General features: G+C 36.2%; 1 protein-coding gene and 1 pseudogene across 1 annotated transcript; one reads left to right on the top strand and one right to left on the bottom strand.

The window, feature by feature from the left end:
* Nucleotides 1–11005, bottom strand: LOC107574131 (proline-rich protein 5-like). The gene is made up of 10 exons (XM_016260601.1): nt 10644–11005; nt 6795–6975; nt 5215–5325; nt 5051–5131; nt 3730–3778; nt 3577–3634; nt 3359–3450; nt 3129–3269; nt 2759–2897; nt 1–854 (listed from the first exon to the last, which is right to left on the bottom strand). Exons 2-10 carry the CDS (start codon nt 6953–6955, stop codon nt 316–318), a joined length of 1371 nt encoding a protein of 456 aa, XP_016116087.1. The 5' UTR covers nt 6956–6975; nt 10644–11005; the 3' UTR covers nt 1–315.
* A 1061-nt stretch (nt 11006–12066) lies between these two features.
* On the top strand, nt 12067–15808 carry LOC107575943 (DNA repair protein RAD52 homolog; annotated as a pseudogene).
* Nucleotides 15809–16540: the final 732 nt, after the last annotated feature.

Here is a 16540-nt window from a genome sequence, read left to right as displayed (position 1 = left end):
TAATTGTTTTTTTTTATTCCGTGGCGTAAATGATCTTTCTTAAATGAGAGACAGTAAGATTTATATTAATTAAGATGGAGATATTCCACCTCTATTGTCTATGAAAAACTAGAAAAATTCATCCACAGGTTTAGAACATTATGAAAACAATCACTTCGAATCGAGTCTTCTCCCATTTTTCCCACAAAGCAGCCTTAGCTTTTGCGCAAAGCAGGAATGAAAATCACAACGTACATAGCTACTTCACAAGTTCACAGAATAGTGGTAGTTTATAATCATAAACATCTGAAATGAATTCTTCACACATTGATTCCATCAGCTAGTTTTCCTGCTCGTTCCGAAAGAATCGGAGCGGCAGTGGGAAAGGTCGATGAAGATTCCGTCAGGATCTGATTCCAGTGAGTCTAGCCCCTGCATTACAATCGTCTCCGGACTGGAGGAGCAGCTCGGGGGTGACGAAAGGGCCTGGTCCACCTCAGATGAAGCCATCGGGGCGTCCGATGCATGCAGACACCCTGCAGAGGTGTTGATGAAGACGGGCGGAGAAATCAGAGCGGGCTGTCCCGTGGCCCCTCGCATCACACTAGACAGGGTGAGCTCATGATCGAGTGAGAGTCTGGGGGTTGAGCTGGTCTCTATTCCCACAGTCAGGGCCAAATAGCCCTGTGGCTCTATGCAGGAAGTGACATCACACGCAGAGTGACGCCGGATGCCGACGCTGCCCACAGAGCTCACTTCAGAGTCGTACTCGGCCACGGGGGTCAGCATGGGGATGTTGTAACTCTTGGAGCGCACTACCAGATTACTGGAGGGCAGGTCTGCAGACTTGGACCAGCAATACTGCAAACGCCTCTCTGGAAAAAATTTTAAGAAATGAATAATGATTATACTGCTTTTTCATTGGACACTTCGCAGTAGTAGTAGTACAGTTCTGACATACTTTATAGATATCAGCAGCTGAATCACACAAGATGAAAGCAGCACGTTTATGGGTGGAGAACATCCTTGCAAGATCTTTAAAGGGACAGTTCACCTGTTTATTAAATGCAAGTTTAACACACAAATTTGATATTTTTACAGTTTTTTTGGTTTGTTTTTAGAATTCATGAGATTAATCACAATTTTATTCTACTGACAGGCTTCATTTTTAACAGTAACAAATTAAAAAAAAAAAAAAAATCTATATTTATTTCTGTGTTTATCTCTCCTCCCTTGCAACATGTTATTTCTTGAGACATCATTTGTATTTGTGTATTTTTTTAATACAGTTTTAATTCGCAACTGTAACCTTAAATTCATGAGATTAATCACAATTTTATTCTACTGACAGGCTTCATTTTTAACAGTAACAAATAATAAAAAAAAAAAAATCTATATTTATTTCTGTGTTTATCTCTCCTCCCTTGCAACATGTTATTTCTTGAGACATCATTTGTATTTGTGTATTTTTTTAATACAGTTTTAATTCGCAACTGTAACCTTAAATGATATTTATGGTGAAAAGAGATTTACAAAAAAACCTGAATTTATTTAAAATCTATACAGTTTATATAGCTAAGTATAACACTGTGTAGTAAAAATAAAGATACACGGCAAATATTTTCCAGATATTATTTTAAATCTAGCGAATTAATTATTTTGGAAACAACATGCTATATCAAGTGTATTTTTCTCTCTCACACGGTATAAATGAGACTTAGTGCATGAAAACTTAAAAAAAAAAGTTTCTTTTTATAATAATTTTTCTGTATTTCTATGATGCAGGCTTTTTTACTGAAAAAAATATATACAGTATATATATATATATTCTTTTTTTTTTTTTTGGTTATTATAAAATGTAATAATATTTCACAACATTACTGTTTTTTGTTTAAATAAATGCAGCCTTGGTGAGCTAAACTTTTTCTTACTGACCCCAAATGTTTGATCAGTAGAGTATTTTGTCTTATGTTCTGTTGTCACTGTCTTGATTTAGTTCAATTGTGTATTTTATTTTTATATATATTTTTTTATTAAATGCACAGCTGCCTTTTTAATTTGTGTGAACTATCCCTTAAAGGCACAATATGTAATTTTCAAAATAACTAAAGAGGGCACCTAGAGGGCACGTATTCAAAATAAACAAGGAGACAAAGGCCTAGTTTGATGAAGCTGTGACTGAGTGTGGAATCATGGGAGTTGTGGTCTTCATCCCCACAGCCGAAGCAATCCGACGGGACTCGGGCAGAAATCATGTTCATGGATGAGCTAATGATTTATTAACGTAGTAGAAAGAAACAGAATGAGACTGAAAGCCGTCGAAGTGAAACGAGGCTGCTGAACGAGCGTGACACACGGCTCGAAAGCAGCGGAGCTTTTATTATGCCACAGTCGACCGCTTCCGCTCCTTCCGGTCGTGCGTATGTGGGGGAAAAAGCAGCGCTGTTTTATCATACTAGATATGTTTGAATGTTCTGTTATAATGCTACTCTGTGTGGTCGTCACCGGTCTAATAAAACGCACAGCATATTAAAGCGTCTTTGGTGTTTCGAGGAAATCGAGGGGTTATGACGTTATTGGCAGGCGACACAATGACACTGTGGACACGCTCCGTGTCACTAGTTAAAATTGCTTATTTCTCTGGATTTAAACATTCTTCGAAACATTTGGGATAATGTAAGTACAGCAAAATATATAACACTGTTCTAGTGGTTTTTGGATATTCTTTGGATATCTGAAACCTCCGGGTTTTAAAATGCTGTTATATTGCCTCTCTCACCGATAACACAGGAGCACTGAGAGGCGCCACACTCATGTGAACACAGTCCCTGCGTGCCCAGGTACGGTGACACCACCTTCTGAACGAGAGACTCCAGCTTCAGGTATTCTTCACTCACACCTTTGGATTCATGAACCCCCTGTAAGATGTGAAGATGACATATCACTTTGACTCTATCCCTTTTGAAATATTAATTACTGTCATTTTAGTTGAGACGCACAAGGTCTATGATTAATGTCTCACTCAATATGACAACTGCTGAAATCATCGCAAATGACCCGTCTTGAAGTCTCTATGTTATAATCTCTCATGACAGTATGGCTGGATCTTTCACATGATCTAAACGGATTTACTTGCAGTCCATGCGTACCTGTAACACCAAAAGCATCTGGACGATGGAGGGAGGGACACGGGCTCGCGGTCTGGACAGAGCCTCCTCCAGCTTCATGTTAAGGGTGATGGTGTTTCGAAAGTGCAGCAGGGCCAGCTGACGCACCGATGGCTCCTTGCCCTGAGATGCCATGAACACACACAACGATTCACACACCACTGCTGTAACTGATGTCTGACCAGTTATTTCACAGAATGACTAGACTGTACCTGGACGGGGTGGAAGATGGCTTGAAGCATAGTCAGAACATCACAAAAGAAAAAGTCCCATGTCTCAGCCAAAGAGTCCAATAACTTCTGACCTATTTTCAGCCAGAAGAAAAACAGTTTGTATTGTTTAGATACTAGTGAAATACTGTGTAATGACATTAAAATAAAAATAAAAAAATTTAGGAATGTGTTTTGTCTTTAAAATGGGAAGGGTATACCTTCATAAAACCTTATTTTGTCCCGTAAAATGACCATGCCTTTAGTTAAAAGCTGATTCTGATAATGAGAAAAAAAGGGAAAGACATGTATTTTTTTTTTTTTTTTTCAATGTACATATTAGAACAAACACATCTCTGGAAAAAAATTCTTACCTGGAGGTATTCTGTAAAGAACGAGCCCAGCTCAGTTTTCAATAGCTGCCTGATAAAATTAAATATTATAACATTTTAAACACATTGAAATATGTTTCAGAAGAGAAATAATTATACCTACATATAGGAGAAATTTGACTTAAAATGACTGGCAAGAAATTATTCTATCCAAAAATTTAATTAAAAAGATAATTCTATATTTATTACAATTTAAAATAACTTTTTTTTTTATTGATATATATTTTAAAATGTAATTTATTCCTGTGATGCAATTTTCAGCATCATTACTCCAGTCTTCAGTGTCACATGATCCTTCAGAAATCATTCCAATATTCAGATTTATTGCTCAAGAAACATTTATTGTTTTTTATTTGTTGTGCTGCTTAATATTCTTGTGGAATCTGTGATACATTGTTTTTCAGGATTCTTTGATGAATGAAAAGAACAGCATTTCTTTGAAAAGTAATTATAATTTTTATAAGCTTTTATCAATTTAATGCACCCTTGTGGAAAATAAAAAGTATTAATTTTTCTTAAAAAAAAATCTTACCGACCACAAAGTACTGAATGATACAACTGATTAAAATATATTTTGTATGAAAGCACCAGTAATTGTACATTATTTTCTTGAGAATTAAGCACATTTCCCCCCAAATTCTTATAAAAGAAATGCTAAAAAAAAAGGCATTATTCATACAACTATTTGTACATCAAAATAGTACTATTATCATTACTAGACTCAATTTATGCCAAATATGTTTTTTAATTCACTGTGTCCAGAAGGATTTTCATTAGTGCATCATAATGAGATACATAGAGACACAAACTCTGAAAATAAGGAGACTCACAACCAAACTTAACTATAAAATAATGCAGATGCATTACAGTAATGAGAATGAGGGGGAAATGTGCTTAATTCTGATGAAAATTATGTAATATCACAATGCAAAATAAAATCTTAAATGGTAAAAAAAAATAAGCTTAATTTTCTTGATGCAAAAAATACTTATTTTTTTACATTTGATTTTGGGGTGAAATATGATGTGGGTATATTTTCTTAGCTGGGATGTTATTGCTTCACAGTTTCTCTCGTAATAGTTACATAATAGTGGACTGAGGCTCTGCGCCCTCTCACAACTGTTCTGTGCTGATAATGTGAAGCCTCAGACCACAGCTGCCAACGTTTACATTTGAAACACTGCCAACAGTTACCATTATAGTGAAATTAATAATTCACAAACCTACCCTCAGTTTTTCATAAAAATAAACAAAGGAACACAAAAACACATGAAAAACAACATACCATGCTGTTTTTCCTCACCTCACGCCTTCATTGAGTGTATAGAGTTCGTTGTCCGCCAGTCCTTTCTTTTGGAATACAGCAATAACTGCGTTGTGAATGCTACAATAAATCCCACAGACGTGAAATTACATCTCAGTTTATGACACTTATTGACATGCGCTGCGCACAAAACCCACACTAACCTGTTCCATGTGGCATTAGGCCCTGATCCTCTCTCCTCCAATGAAGCCTTTTCATTTTTCCCCAGCTGACTCAGATTTGGAGAACTTACCAACTTCAACCGGTACAGAGTCCTCATGGTTCAAACAGAGGGATAAAAACACGGTTCAGTTAGTCCAGAATAGCATCAACAAGTGAGAGAAGGGGAGGAGCTGGAAAGATGCAGCTACAGACGTGAAGGGGAGGAAACTACGGTTTTATTGTTGAGAAACCAATTTCCTTCCTTCTAACATTACATTCCCATCCTTTCCTTAGTCTCTCTCTCTCGCTGTCAAACACTCACACCCACAAAAATAAACCAATCATGTTTAATAGTTATGCAACGAAAAAAAACTCCCTTTCTTTCTCACTCCCAGTGCAAGGGAGTGACAACCTGCTCCTACTGTGTGATGTGAGCTGGGTTTAAATATGCGTATATTTCAAAGCACTCAAACTTATGATTTTTACCTGGAGAATGATTAAAAAATATATATATATAAAAAACAAAATGTAAAAGATATATATATATATATATATATATATAAAATAAATAAGATAAATGTAATGTAATATTCATACAAAGGTAAATAAAAATTGCACTTGTATTATAATATTAATTACATTTCTATAATAATACAAAAATATATATTTTTATATTGTTATATATGGTTATTTTACATATAAAAATAATGATATTTTGATAATATAAAATCAAATCAAATATGACTTATTATTATCATATTAAATTTTTATATAGAATTTTTTAATTATACACACACACACATTTAAACACATATAAAGTTAATTTAACATACAAATACAATTAAGCTAAAAATGTTATATATTTTCATTATATAAAATATAATAAATATCATTATTTTTATATAGAATTTTTTAATTATACACACACACACATTTAAACACATATAAAGTTAATTTAACATACAAATACAATTAAGCTAAAAATGTTATATATTTTCATTATATAAAATATAATAATGACAATAGTGACCAATTTTCTTATATTTATTATTCATTAATATTATACATTATTATATTTAATATTCATTAATTTTATATATATATATATATATATATATAACTTTTTATTATTTATATATAAGAATCCAAAATATATTATATAATAATCCAATTATTATTATTTTTTCCCAAACTATTATTTTTCATGCATGAATAGGCTGCAGTGGTGACTGTACTCTATTGACTTCAGCCTGGAAATGTTTTGACCCATTTCCCACTGGTCCTGTCTGCACTCATTGAATTTACATCAATATAGATGAACCCATTCTGATTCTTGGAACGGAGTAATCTATGTTTTGTCACGTCTCCTGTGGCATCACACTGATACCAAATAAATGTACACAAAGTGGGACCCTCAGCAGGTGGCAAATTGAAGAATGTCACACATTGTGAGAACATTTTGGAATATGGCTTATTTAGGGTATGCAGGAAAACAAAGGACATCACAAACAAATAACAGGATATGAGTATGTATAGCAGGATGTGAGTGTGTTAATTGATCCGTTCACAACATCAGTTTTACCTCCTGAATGGATGACTGCTCCCATCCATGTGAAGGTGGTGTGGCAGAGCAAACAGGGCAGAGAAGCTGAATGTGGATGATCTAGGGGCGGGACGATCAATGTGGGCTCCGCTCAAGTTCTCCAGCATTGTTATCGAAAGGCTGCCAGATCCTCCTTTCATTCAGAACATCTCTGGTCCTTCTGTTAATACAAAAGGATGAAGAAAGAGACAAAATGAGAGAGTGTTGTGGTGGCTGCTACTACCACATACCTCATGAATGCATCTTTAAAGGGATAGTTCACCCAAGAATGAAAATTTGATGTTTATCTGCTTACCCCCAGGGCATCCAAGATGTAGGTGACTTTGTTTCTTCAGTAGAACACATTTGATGATTTTTAACTTTAACCGTTGCAGTCTATCAGTCTTATAATGCATGGCAATGGTAACAAAATCTATGAGTGTAAAAAAAACATGCACAGACAAATCCAAATTAAACCCTGCGGCTCGTGACGACACATTGATGTCCTAAGACACAAAACGATCGGTTTGTGCCAGAAACCAAACAGTATTTATTTCATATTTTACCTCTAATACACCACTATGTCCAACTGTCTTTGGGCACGCGCACGGCATCCGGTGCGTGAGGTGAGGTGGGTGTGTTGATATCCAGCCGAAGAGCAATCAACCATAACTTCAGGCGAGCAGGCTCAGAAGTTGGGAATACGTGGAAAGTCACCACTCCCGAATGAGTTCGCGCGAGAGAATGTAATCTTTTAGTTTTAAGTCGGTTTGAACAATCCGGATAAGCACAAGTAAGTACCATTTTGATTAGCCTTCGTACCTACAATATCTGTGCACTGTGTAAACAATGAGTGACGTATACGCGCGAGAGATCACTTCCGGCGCTTGCCTTAACTATGCCAGAGCACGTACACACCTCACGCACCGGATGCTGTGCGCACACCCAAAGACAGTTGGACATAGTGGTGTATTAGAGGTAAAATATGATATAAATACTGTTCAGTTTCTGGCACAAACCGATCGTTTCGTGTCTTAGGACATCAATGTGTCGTCACGAGCCGCAGGGTTTAATTTGGATTTGTCTGTGCATGTTTTTTTATATGTCTGTGCATGCATTATAAGACTGATAGACTGCAACGGTTGGAGTTAAAAATCATCAAATGTGTTCTACTGAAGAAACAAAGTCCCCTACATCTTGGATGCCCTGGGGGTAAGCAGATAAACATCAAATTTTCATTCTTGGGTGAACTAGCCCTTTAAGTAATTAGATTACTTAAATAAAAATTCTGTCATCACTTACTCTCCCTCATGTTGTTCCAAACCTGTATGACTTATTTTCTTCTGCAGAACACAAAATAATTTTAATATTTAATAACACTAGAACTACTACTAATAATACTACTTTTAATAGTTTAAAAAAATTACTGGTCGCTCTTTTTCACGCAATTACAATGAAGGATGACTGACATTTCAGAAAAGACGCAGAAAAAAAAAACATCCAATTATGAAAGAGGTAAAATATTCCTATTTGCCTTAATTACAACTACTTTGTATAAGGAAGAAAAGAGTGAAATTTAAGTAGTGTTCACTGTCAGTGAGCTGTTAACAACTGCAATCGGATCCGGATCAGTCGGTTTCATGTACAAATCATTAGTTTAATTGTGGGCAACGCTTAATGCATTGATGCCTGATTCATTAAAGGGATAGTGCACCCAAAAATGAAAATTCTGTCATCATTTATTCACCCTCAAACTTATTTGAATTTCTCTCTGCTGACAGACAGTTGTCAGTAGGCATTGACTTCTATTGTATTTTTTTTCTCCATCAATGGCTACCGTAAATTTTTTTTACCAACATTCCTCATATATATATCATTCTTCAAAACACCGAAAGAAATTAATACAAATTTGGAACAACTTGAGGGTGAGTAAATTACGACAGATGTGTCATTTTTGGGTGACTGAGGTATCCCTTTAACCAATCTTTCTTTTCGTTACAATGAATCGGTTGATCCACCTGAATGATTTGTTCTCAAATCGAACTGATCCGATTCTCAAATTCATTTTGAAGATCCGGTCTCCATTTATTGTAATTGCAAAGAAAAGACCAGCCACGATCTTCAGAATTTCTCATTTTATGTCATACAGGTTTGGAACGACATGAGGGCGTGTGATGATAACAGCATTTTCAATTTTGGGTGAACTATCCCTATTTCACAACTCCCTGATGCAAGCATTTGGTAAGCAATCTAGATCATAAGGCATGTCACAACCCATTTACATAAACGAACTACAGTAAAAAAACATTACTCTGCCAAAGATTCCCAAATGTCAGATTCATTCGTTTCGGCTGCTGTTAAACAGAGGCGGACAAAGTACTCAACTCCATTACTTGAGTGAAAGTACAGATACTGCTGGTCAAATATTACTCCATTACAAGTAAAAGTTGTAAAGACAGATTTTTACTTAAGTAAAAGTACAGAAGTACTTGCTTTCAAAAGTACTTAAGTACCAAAAGTACATTTCCTTTTTTTTATGTCAATGCACTGTTTTATTGTTGTACGTTATACTTGCAATACTTCTGAAGAACTTACAATACATTACACCTATACATACACTGACTAGCTTGTAGTATCTTTGGAATAAAGCTATTGGGGAAAAAATGAACACCCCTACCATATTTTCACGTACACAATTTAGCAAAATCAGACAATATTGTGTCTAATATATACCACAATATTAATTTCTTATTATTGAATTGTTGCAAATAAATATCACATTTGGAACTAGTCAGTGTTCAAAAAAAAATGCTGGGAAATCTCTTCATGTAGCCCCACAAGAGTGATTACTGATAAACTGTCTGAAAAAAAGAAAGTACAGAAAAAAAATCACCCACTGACTTTCAAAGCTGCTAACGACTTTCTACTTCGAGGACCTTGACAGAAATGTAGTGGAGTGAAAAGTACAACATTTGTCTTTCAAATGTAGTGAAGTTAAAGTCATAAGTTCCCAGAAAAAATAATACTCAAGTAAAGTACAGATACTCAAAAAGTGTACTCGAGTACAATACTCAAGTAAATGTACTTAGTAGTTACTGTCCGCCTCTGCTGTTAAAGCAAGGATCGATGTGCTTGTTTACGTTATTCATTCTCCATGTGTTCCTCAGCAACACAATTCCTCCCGCGCCCCCTTCCGGACCATCTGGGAAGCTTCGCAAAAGAAATAGGCTAAGGCTACTAAAACAAAAGACTTGAATCAGCCGGTCATCATTTGCTCACGCGGCCGTGGGCAAATGCTCTTGCCGTGGGCTCTTTGAAAAAACCACAACCGCATCTCGACCTAAATATGTGACTTTGCTTTATGTTCCTCTTTCCCTGAAGCACCATGTCAGTTTCCCTTTGTTCACTGAACGTGCCAAGACACGAGCCACGATGTTTTACAGGAGCAGGAGTCCATTTCCCTTTCTAAAGTGCAGACAGGTAAAAGCAACGGTAAAACGACGACGTCTGGGTAAACCTGAGAAGGCTATTTGAGAGGAAGGGCATCACTTCCCATTCTGGACTAACAGATCTCGCCTGCCTGTTCTATTAAAACTCGATACGGATCAAACAACCGCATCATTTTCTATTGGTTGCATGTTCCATCAGTAGCTGGAAGTTATTCATGGAGGGGTTGACGCACTGGGTACTCAATGTACCTTATGGTGATCGTGACACGTTTGTTATTTACAAACAGCGCAACAATGCACCATTCATTCATCCAGGGAAAAACACGATTTAACATCATACTCACGGCTCTAACACTCCACACGAACAGTAGTGCATCGTAATAATGTGGTTTCAACTCACCGTCATGTGCTCCGCGTGCAAAGTGAATATAAGCAGGATATTTAAGTAACTTCAGTGATGGCGAGAACAATAGATATGATGGTTTACACGTCAGGAGAAACTAATCCATAAATGCGGATGTGGGCTGTGCGGGGTTAATGGATCATTCCTGTGGCAGGCATCCCCAATACTCGCCCCTCCTCTTAGCTTCCAGAGTCGCAGACTGTCTGACCAGACGGCAGTCCAGACTGTGCGCGCGCGCCATTGTGCGAAGGGTCAAGATGAGTTTGAAACAAAATGAAATTAATGGTTGATATGCTAACATTTAGTAAAGGAAATTATATTTCCGTTTCGCTTTATGAGCTCCGTGTTCATGCTCAGCAGGAAGCCATATGTAATAAAACCCGTATTCAATTAAATAAGCAGACTGCAATCTTTATTTGGATCCCTAATTTAGATTGAACAGGGATATAATTTAGCACAGCAGCGGGTTATTTTACAGAGGCGGAGCAGAATTCAAATAAATTGAATTTAAATTAAATTTTGCTTTTTATTTTGCTATAGATATGTGCAGTCATGGCATTAATTTGTAGGTCAAAACGGAAGGATAATTTGTCACGGAATTTGTATGTAAAAAATATAAAAGAACAAGAACTATTCTTCTTCTTCTTCTTCTTCTTATTATTATTACTACATTGTGTTTTTTAATGAATGGGTTGAGTGAATGATTTAGTGGATAGTTCATTCCTAACAGACATTTATTATTTGGACTAAATTGTTGGAGAAATCCTGCATGCCACTAGAGAGAAGTGTCGTTTTTACCAATAGAAAACGGTTATGATATTTTGAATAAACATTACTAGATTTTTTTTTAATGAAACGGATATGCACGGAAGAATTGTTTATATCGTCTTCAATGCGTTTCGAAAATAGATACTGTGAATTTTTATTTCATGCCGACTTAATAATTGGACAATTATCACTAAACTGGATTTCAAATAAATGCCGCTTTTTATCTCTCTGTAATGCTGTTTTTTTTTCCCCTGTGTTGACATTTATTTTCATTTCGTGATGGTGAATGCGGAGAGCACAATCTTTTATTTGAGACAAACAGGGATATTTAAAGGGGTCATATGATGCGATTTCAATTTTTCCTTTCTCTTTGGAGTGTTACAAGCTCTTGGTGCATAAAGAAGATCTGTAAAGTTGCAAAGACTAAAGTCTCAAATCCAAAGAGATATTCTTTATAAAAGTTAAGAGTCAACCACGCCTACCTAAAACGGCTCGTTCTAACACGCCCCCACATATCTATGTCACGATGTGGATAAATTAGCGTGTAATGTTGAGTCAGACTTCCTGTTGTTACAGTTTAGCGACATCCTCTCACATTATACACATCCAGCATCGTTTAAAAGACAATATTGACGGCTTTTGAAACTTAACGATGAGAAGACACACATGGATCATTGCAGTAGGAGGCAAGAGGAGAGGAAACCTCATACAACCAACACGTGTTTTGGTCAGGTATGTGTTTTGATTATTTTGACATGTTAATAGCTACAGAAACAGATGATTTATATTGTATTAATATAATAATATTTCCAGAATTCCAAGTTTATGTTTGTTGTAGTATGCATATACTGCAGAGGAGTATCAGGCAGTCCAGAATGCTATATGGCAGAGACATGGACCTGAATATATCAGTACCAGACAAGCTGGAGGAGGACAAAAAGTGAGAATTAATGCGCTTAATGTACACTTAAATATTTAGTCTCGCTGATCTAATATATAGTTGATTATCTTGCTGTTTTCCAGGTCATTAGACCTTTGTCTTGTTTTTTGGAGGTGTGCTATATTGAAGGTCACAAAGTTATAAGTCTGGCTAATGAAATGTTAGGGTATAATGGATGGTCACACTCAATATGTCAACAAAATGTTGGTAACATCATCACAAGTCAAAGACATGTTTCTCATAACGACGGGCACAGATTCTCAAACAATTTCCATTTATGCTGTATTTACATCAGGTTGCAAGATTTGGTGCTTCTTTTTAAAAAGACGTGGTCAATCTTGTGTTACAGACTTTGTGGACCTTATCAATGGGAAATGTTATGTTGGAGTCAGTGCCTTTGTGAAGTTTGAGTTAAAGGTAAGTGCTCTTGACAAGACAGACACACAGCATTGTGAGGAGCATACCATTTCTTCAGTGTCTCTTCCATAGGATGGCTCATACCATGAGGATGTAGGATATGGGGTGAGATAAGGCCTTAAATCCAAAGCTCTGTCACTGGAAAAAGCAAGAAAAGAAGCCATCACAGATGGACTGAAAAGAGCACTCAAGTAATTATTTCTGCTGCTACAAATACTTGATTCTGATTGGTCAGTCGTTTCATTTTGTGGTCAGTGTTTTAAATCAAAATTTGTGAGAAATAAAACTTATTATTTAGCAAGGATGTATTAAACTGAACAAAAGTGATGGTAGAAACATTTAGAATGTTACAAAATATTTCTATTTCCAATGAATACTGATAATAATAAGAAATATTTCTTAAGCAGCATTTCAGCATATTAGAATGATTTCTGAAGGATCATGTGACACTGAAGACTGGAATAATGACGCTGAAAATTCAGCTTTACCATCACAGGAATAAATTACATTTTAAAATATATTTAAATAGAAAACAGTTATTTTAAATTGCAAAAATAATTCATAGTATTTCATAATATTGCTGTTTTTACTGTATTTTTCAAATAAATGCAGCCTTGGTGGGCATAAGACTTCTTTAAACATTCAGGGAAAAAAATCTTACCAACCCCAAACTCTACACTATATTTTCCCTTACACAAAGTAATTTCAACTAAAAATGATTTGTATTTTATAATAATTTATATATTTTTCTATTCAATAAGAAGCCATATAATAAGTAGGATAATATATACTGAATAGTCAGCTAATTATTATCACAAAATAAAAAAGGCTTCTGATTAACCGGTCAAGATTAATTTAGCTAATGACTAGCTTACTATACATTATGCAATACATTATATAATTGTTATTGAATTAATCATTTCAATTTTATTTTCCAAGGTGTTTTGGAAATGCGCTTAGAAATTGTATTCTGAATAAGGAGTATCTCATAGCGATCAATAAAATACCAAAGCAGGTAAGAAGTAATCCTATCAACATTTGGGCCAAATTTATGATACTTTTATTTTAATATATTTCCTCAATTTATGTACCTGAAATATGGTGTATTTTCTGTTACTGCAGCCACCTCCTCCGTTAGACCTGAACAAAACCAAACAGTGATAGCGAGCCGTCTGTGGAGAAAGCCAAGTTCGACAGCCTGGCCCGAGCCAACAGCAGGGAATTTATCAAACCAGTGGAACTAGCCAACACCCTCTTAGAGCGGCTGGGAAGTCACCCTGTACGAGGAGGGCATGAGAGCGGAACTGGATCCAGGACTTCATTGACAAACACGGCAGCACATTCTGGCAACATGTCAGCTCACCAGGACTCTGAAAACAGGCCTAGCAACACCTCAAGGTGAGTTTATTTGGTGCTAACTTCAACTACAACACTAGCCAGCTGCACTTATGATAAATCTGCTTCTCTCCATGTTCTTAGTTCAGCAGCTGACATGGCTGACCTGTCCTCATCTGATCCTCCACTGGACTCCAAGCAGCAGAGGAAGCTGAGACAGCAGCAGCTGCAGCAAAAGTTCAGACAGGAAATGGAGGCTAAGAAGCTGCTGCAGGAGCAGAAAAGCCAGCAGACCAACGGTTCCACTGAGCCGCAGCTGCAGTCTAAGCAAGGTGTGATGTAAAATTTAAGGGTTCATGTTTTAGCCATGAGTATAAAAGATTCAAGCCTTTGCCTGCAGGAGTGTCAGGTGTGTAGCGCTCTCCATCGGTGGGTTTATCATTTTAGGACAGGCAGTAGGCCCTGTTAACCACAGTACACCAAACGCACACCTGGTGACCACTAAGCAGCAGGAGTATCTGACTGGTAAGAAGTATTTTAAAGAAAGGTGTGATCATGGTACATGTGCATTGGGAACTTATTTGGTTAAATACATGATCAGCAGTGCCACTGATTAGACAGTGATGGTAAATACTGGCTGCTTTAAAGCAGGTCTTTTCAAACTGGGATCCTGGCCCGTGGTTGTGAACTATCGATCTAGGGCGTTCATGAAAAATAAATAATTTTTTATTTTGAAAGACGTTTTTATGGCTGCCAGTGGCAACAAAATATTAAATATATGTAACAATGGTTTTTCAACAGTTACAGAATATACAGATATTATTTGCATTTCACTGGTCAGAAATGATACAATTAGTTGTGATCCCCCTACCCCCTGACAACTAGTTTTTAACAGTAGGAAATAAATGTAAAACTTTAAATAATAAAAATGATTAATTTTCTGATATTTTGATTTGGCTTTAGTACAGTGACAATATAAAAGGCAATGCAAGCAGCATTGTATTTATAAAATCACAATAAAATTGCATATATTATATATATATATTAAAATATTTGGCTGCCTTTGTTTTTGAGGAATGGGGTCATTTGCAAGTGAATTGTCAAATTTAGGGGCATCATTCTAAAAATAGTTTTAAGCTTGAAAATACCAGACCTCTTTCATTGTGATTCCTTGGAAAAGCATGGTCAGTATATCCATGAATTTCTAATTTTTGATACATTTCAAGATAAACATCTTAAAAATCGCAAAAAAATGAGTAAATGACAGATTTTCCTTTCCCCTCCCCCTCCTTCGATAGAGATCTCTCTAATCTGGTGGGAAAACTTTGAAGGACTTTTGGTGACTGAGGTTTTAATACAGGAAAAGGCTAGTAGATGGTAAGGTGAAATATATAAATATTTCTCACTTCTCCTCAGATGATCCGCAATTATGGGACTTCACTCTGGACGGCATCGATGTGCTCGACGATCCTGCAACAGTCTCCACAGAACCTCCCCATCCCACGACACAGAGCCAACACAAGATGATGACGCACAGCAAGACCCCACAGAGAGCCCAGTACCTGAGACCACCAGCTCAACCTCAGGGCCATGTTGTGCCTCAAAGCTAGGGAGGATATGGCCAATACAGATCCTCTGATATGAGAATTACAGCAGGAGCAGGTACAGCCTGAACTGTTTGTGAAATAAATACATGCTCATTTAAAAAACTTTGTAATTAGGCAAGTATATACATGCTCAGTTCTGGTTTCGCCTCTTCACTCATGCAAACATCCCACGTCCCCATTAATATAAATATCCAGGGACTTAACACTCTCAGAGCTGGCAGCCTGTGGCCCACAATTCATAACAAGCCTGTGCTTGTCGAATTTGCCTGTTCATTAAGAGAAAATAACTTTTAGCTTCTTTTTAAATATGGACCTATGGTAATGATGTTATAATTGTTAATGAAAGTGGACCACAGAGCCCATACAGACACGGCCAGATGATGAAGAAACGAAGACTGGACACAATGAATTTAATTATTTATCGTTATCTTTCATCTACATTTGTTTTATATTAATTTGTGAATATGAGAAGTTAATAAATGTTTGTGTTTGTCTTAGATGTTTTTGATTGAACCTCCTAATTTGTAATATAAATCAAAACACAAGCAGAACTATTTTTTAAACTTTATTTCTGATTTTTGGAGAATAAAAGTCTGAGGAATAGAATGAAACTGTATTCCTGGGTTATTTGACCACATTTTACTATTTGTATTGGTAGGTGATGGCAGGGGATGTGAAAAGCAGTGGGTATAAATCTGGAAAACACCTTGTAATAATAAGCACAGTGTAGTGGGAGGAGGAAAAGTCCAAAATGTTTTATTAAGCATTTGAATATATGTATGTATATATATGTATGTATGTATGTATGTATGTATGTATGTATATAT

This window comes from Sinocyclocheilus grahami, unplaced genomic scaffold (genome assembly GCF_001515645.1).
Source record: "Sinocyclocheilus grahami isolate Dianchi unplaced genomic scaffold, SAMN03320097.WGS_v1.1 scaffold31.1, whole genome shotgun sequence".
Taxonomy (NCBI): Eukaryota; Metazoa; Chordata; class Actinopteri; order Cypriniformes; family Cyprinidae; genus Sinocyclocheilus; species Sinocyclocheilus grahami.
Note: the sequence above shows the minus strand (reverse complement) of the source record. Positions and strands in the feature narration are given on the sequence as shown.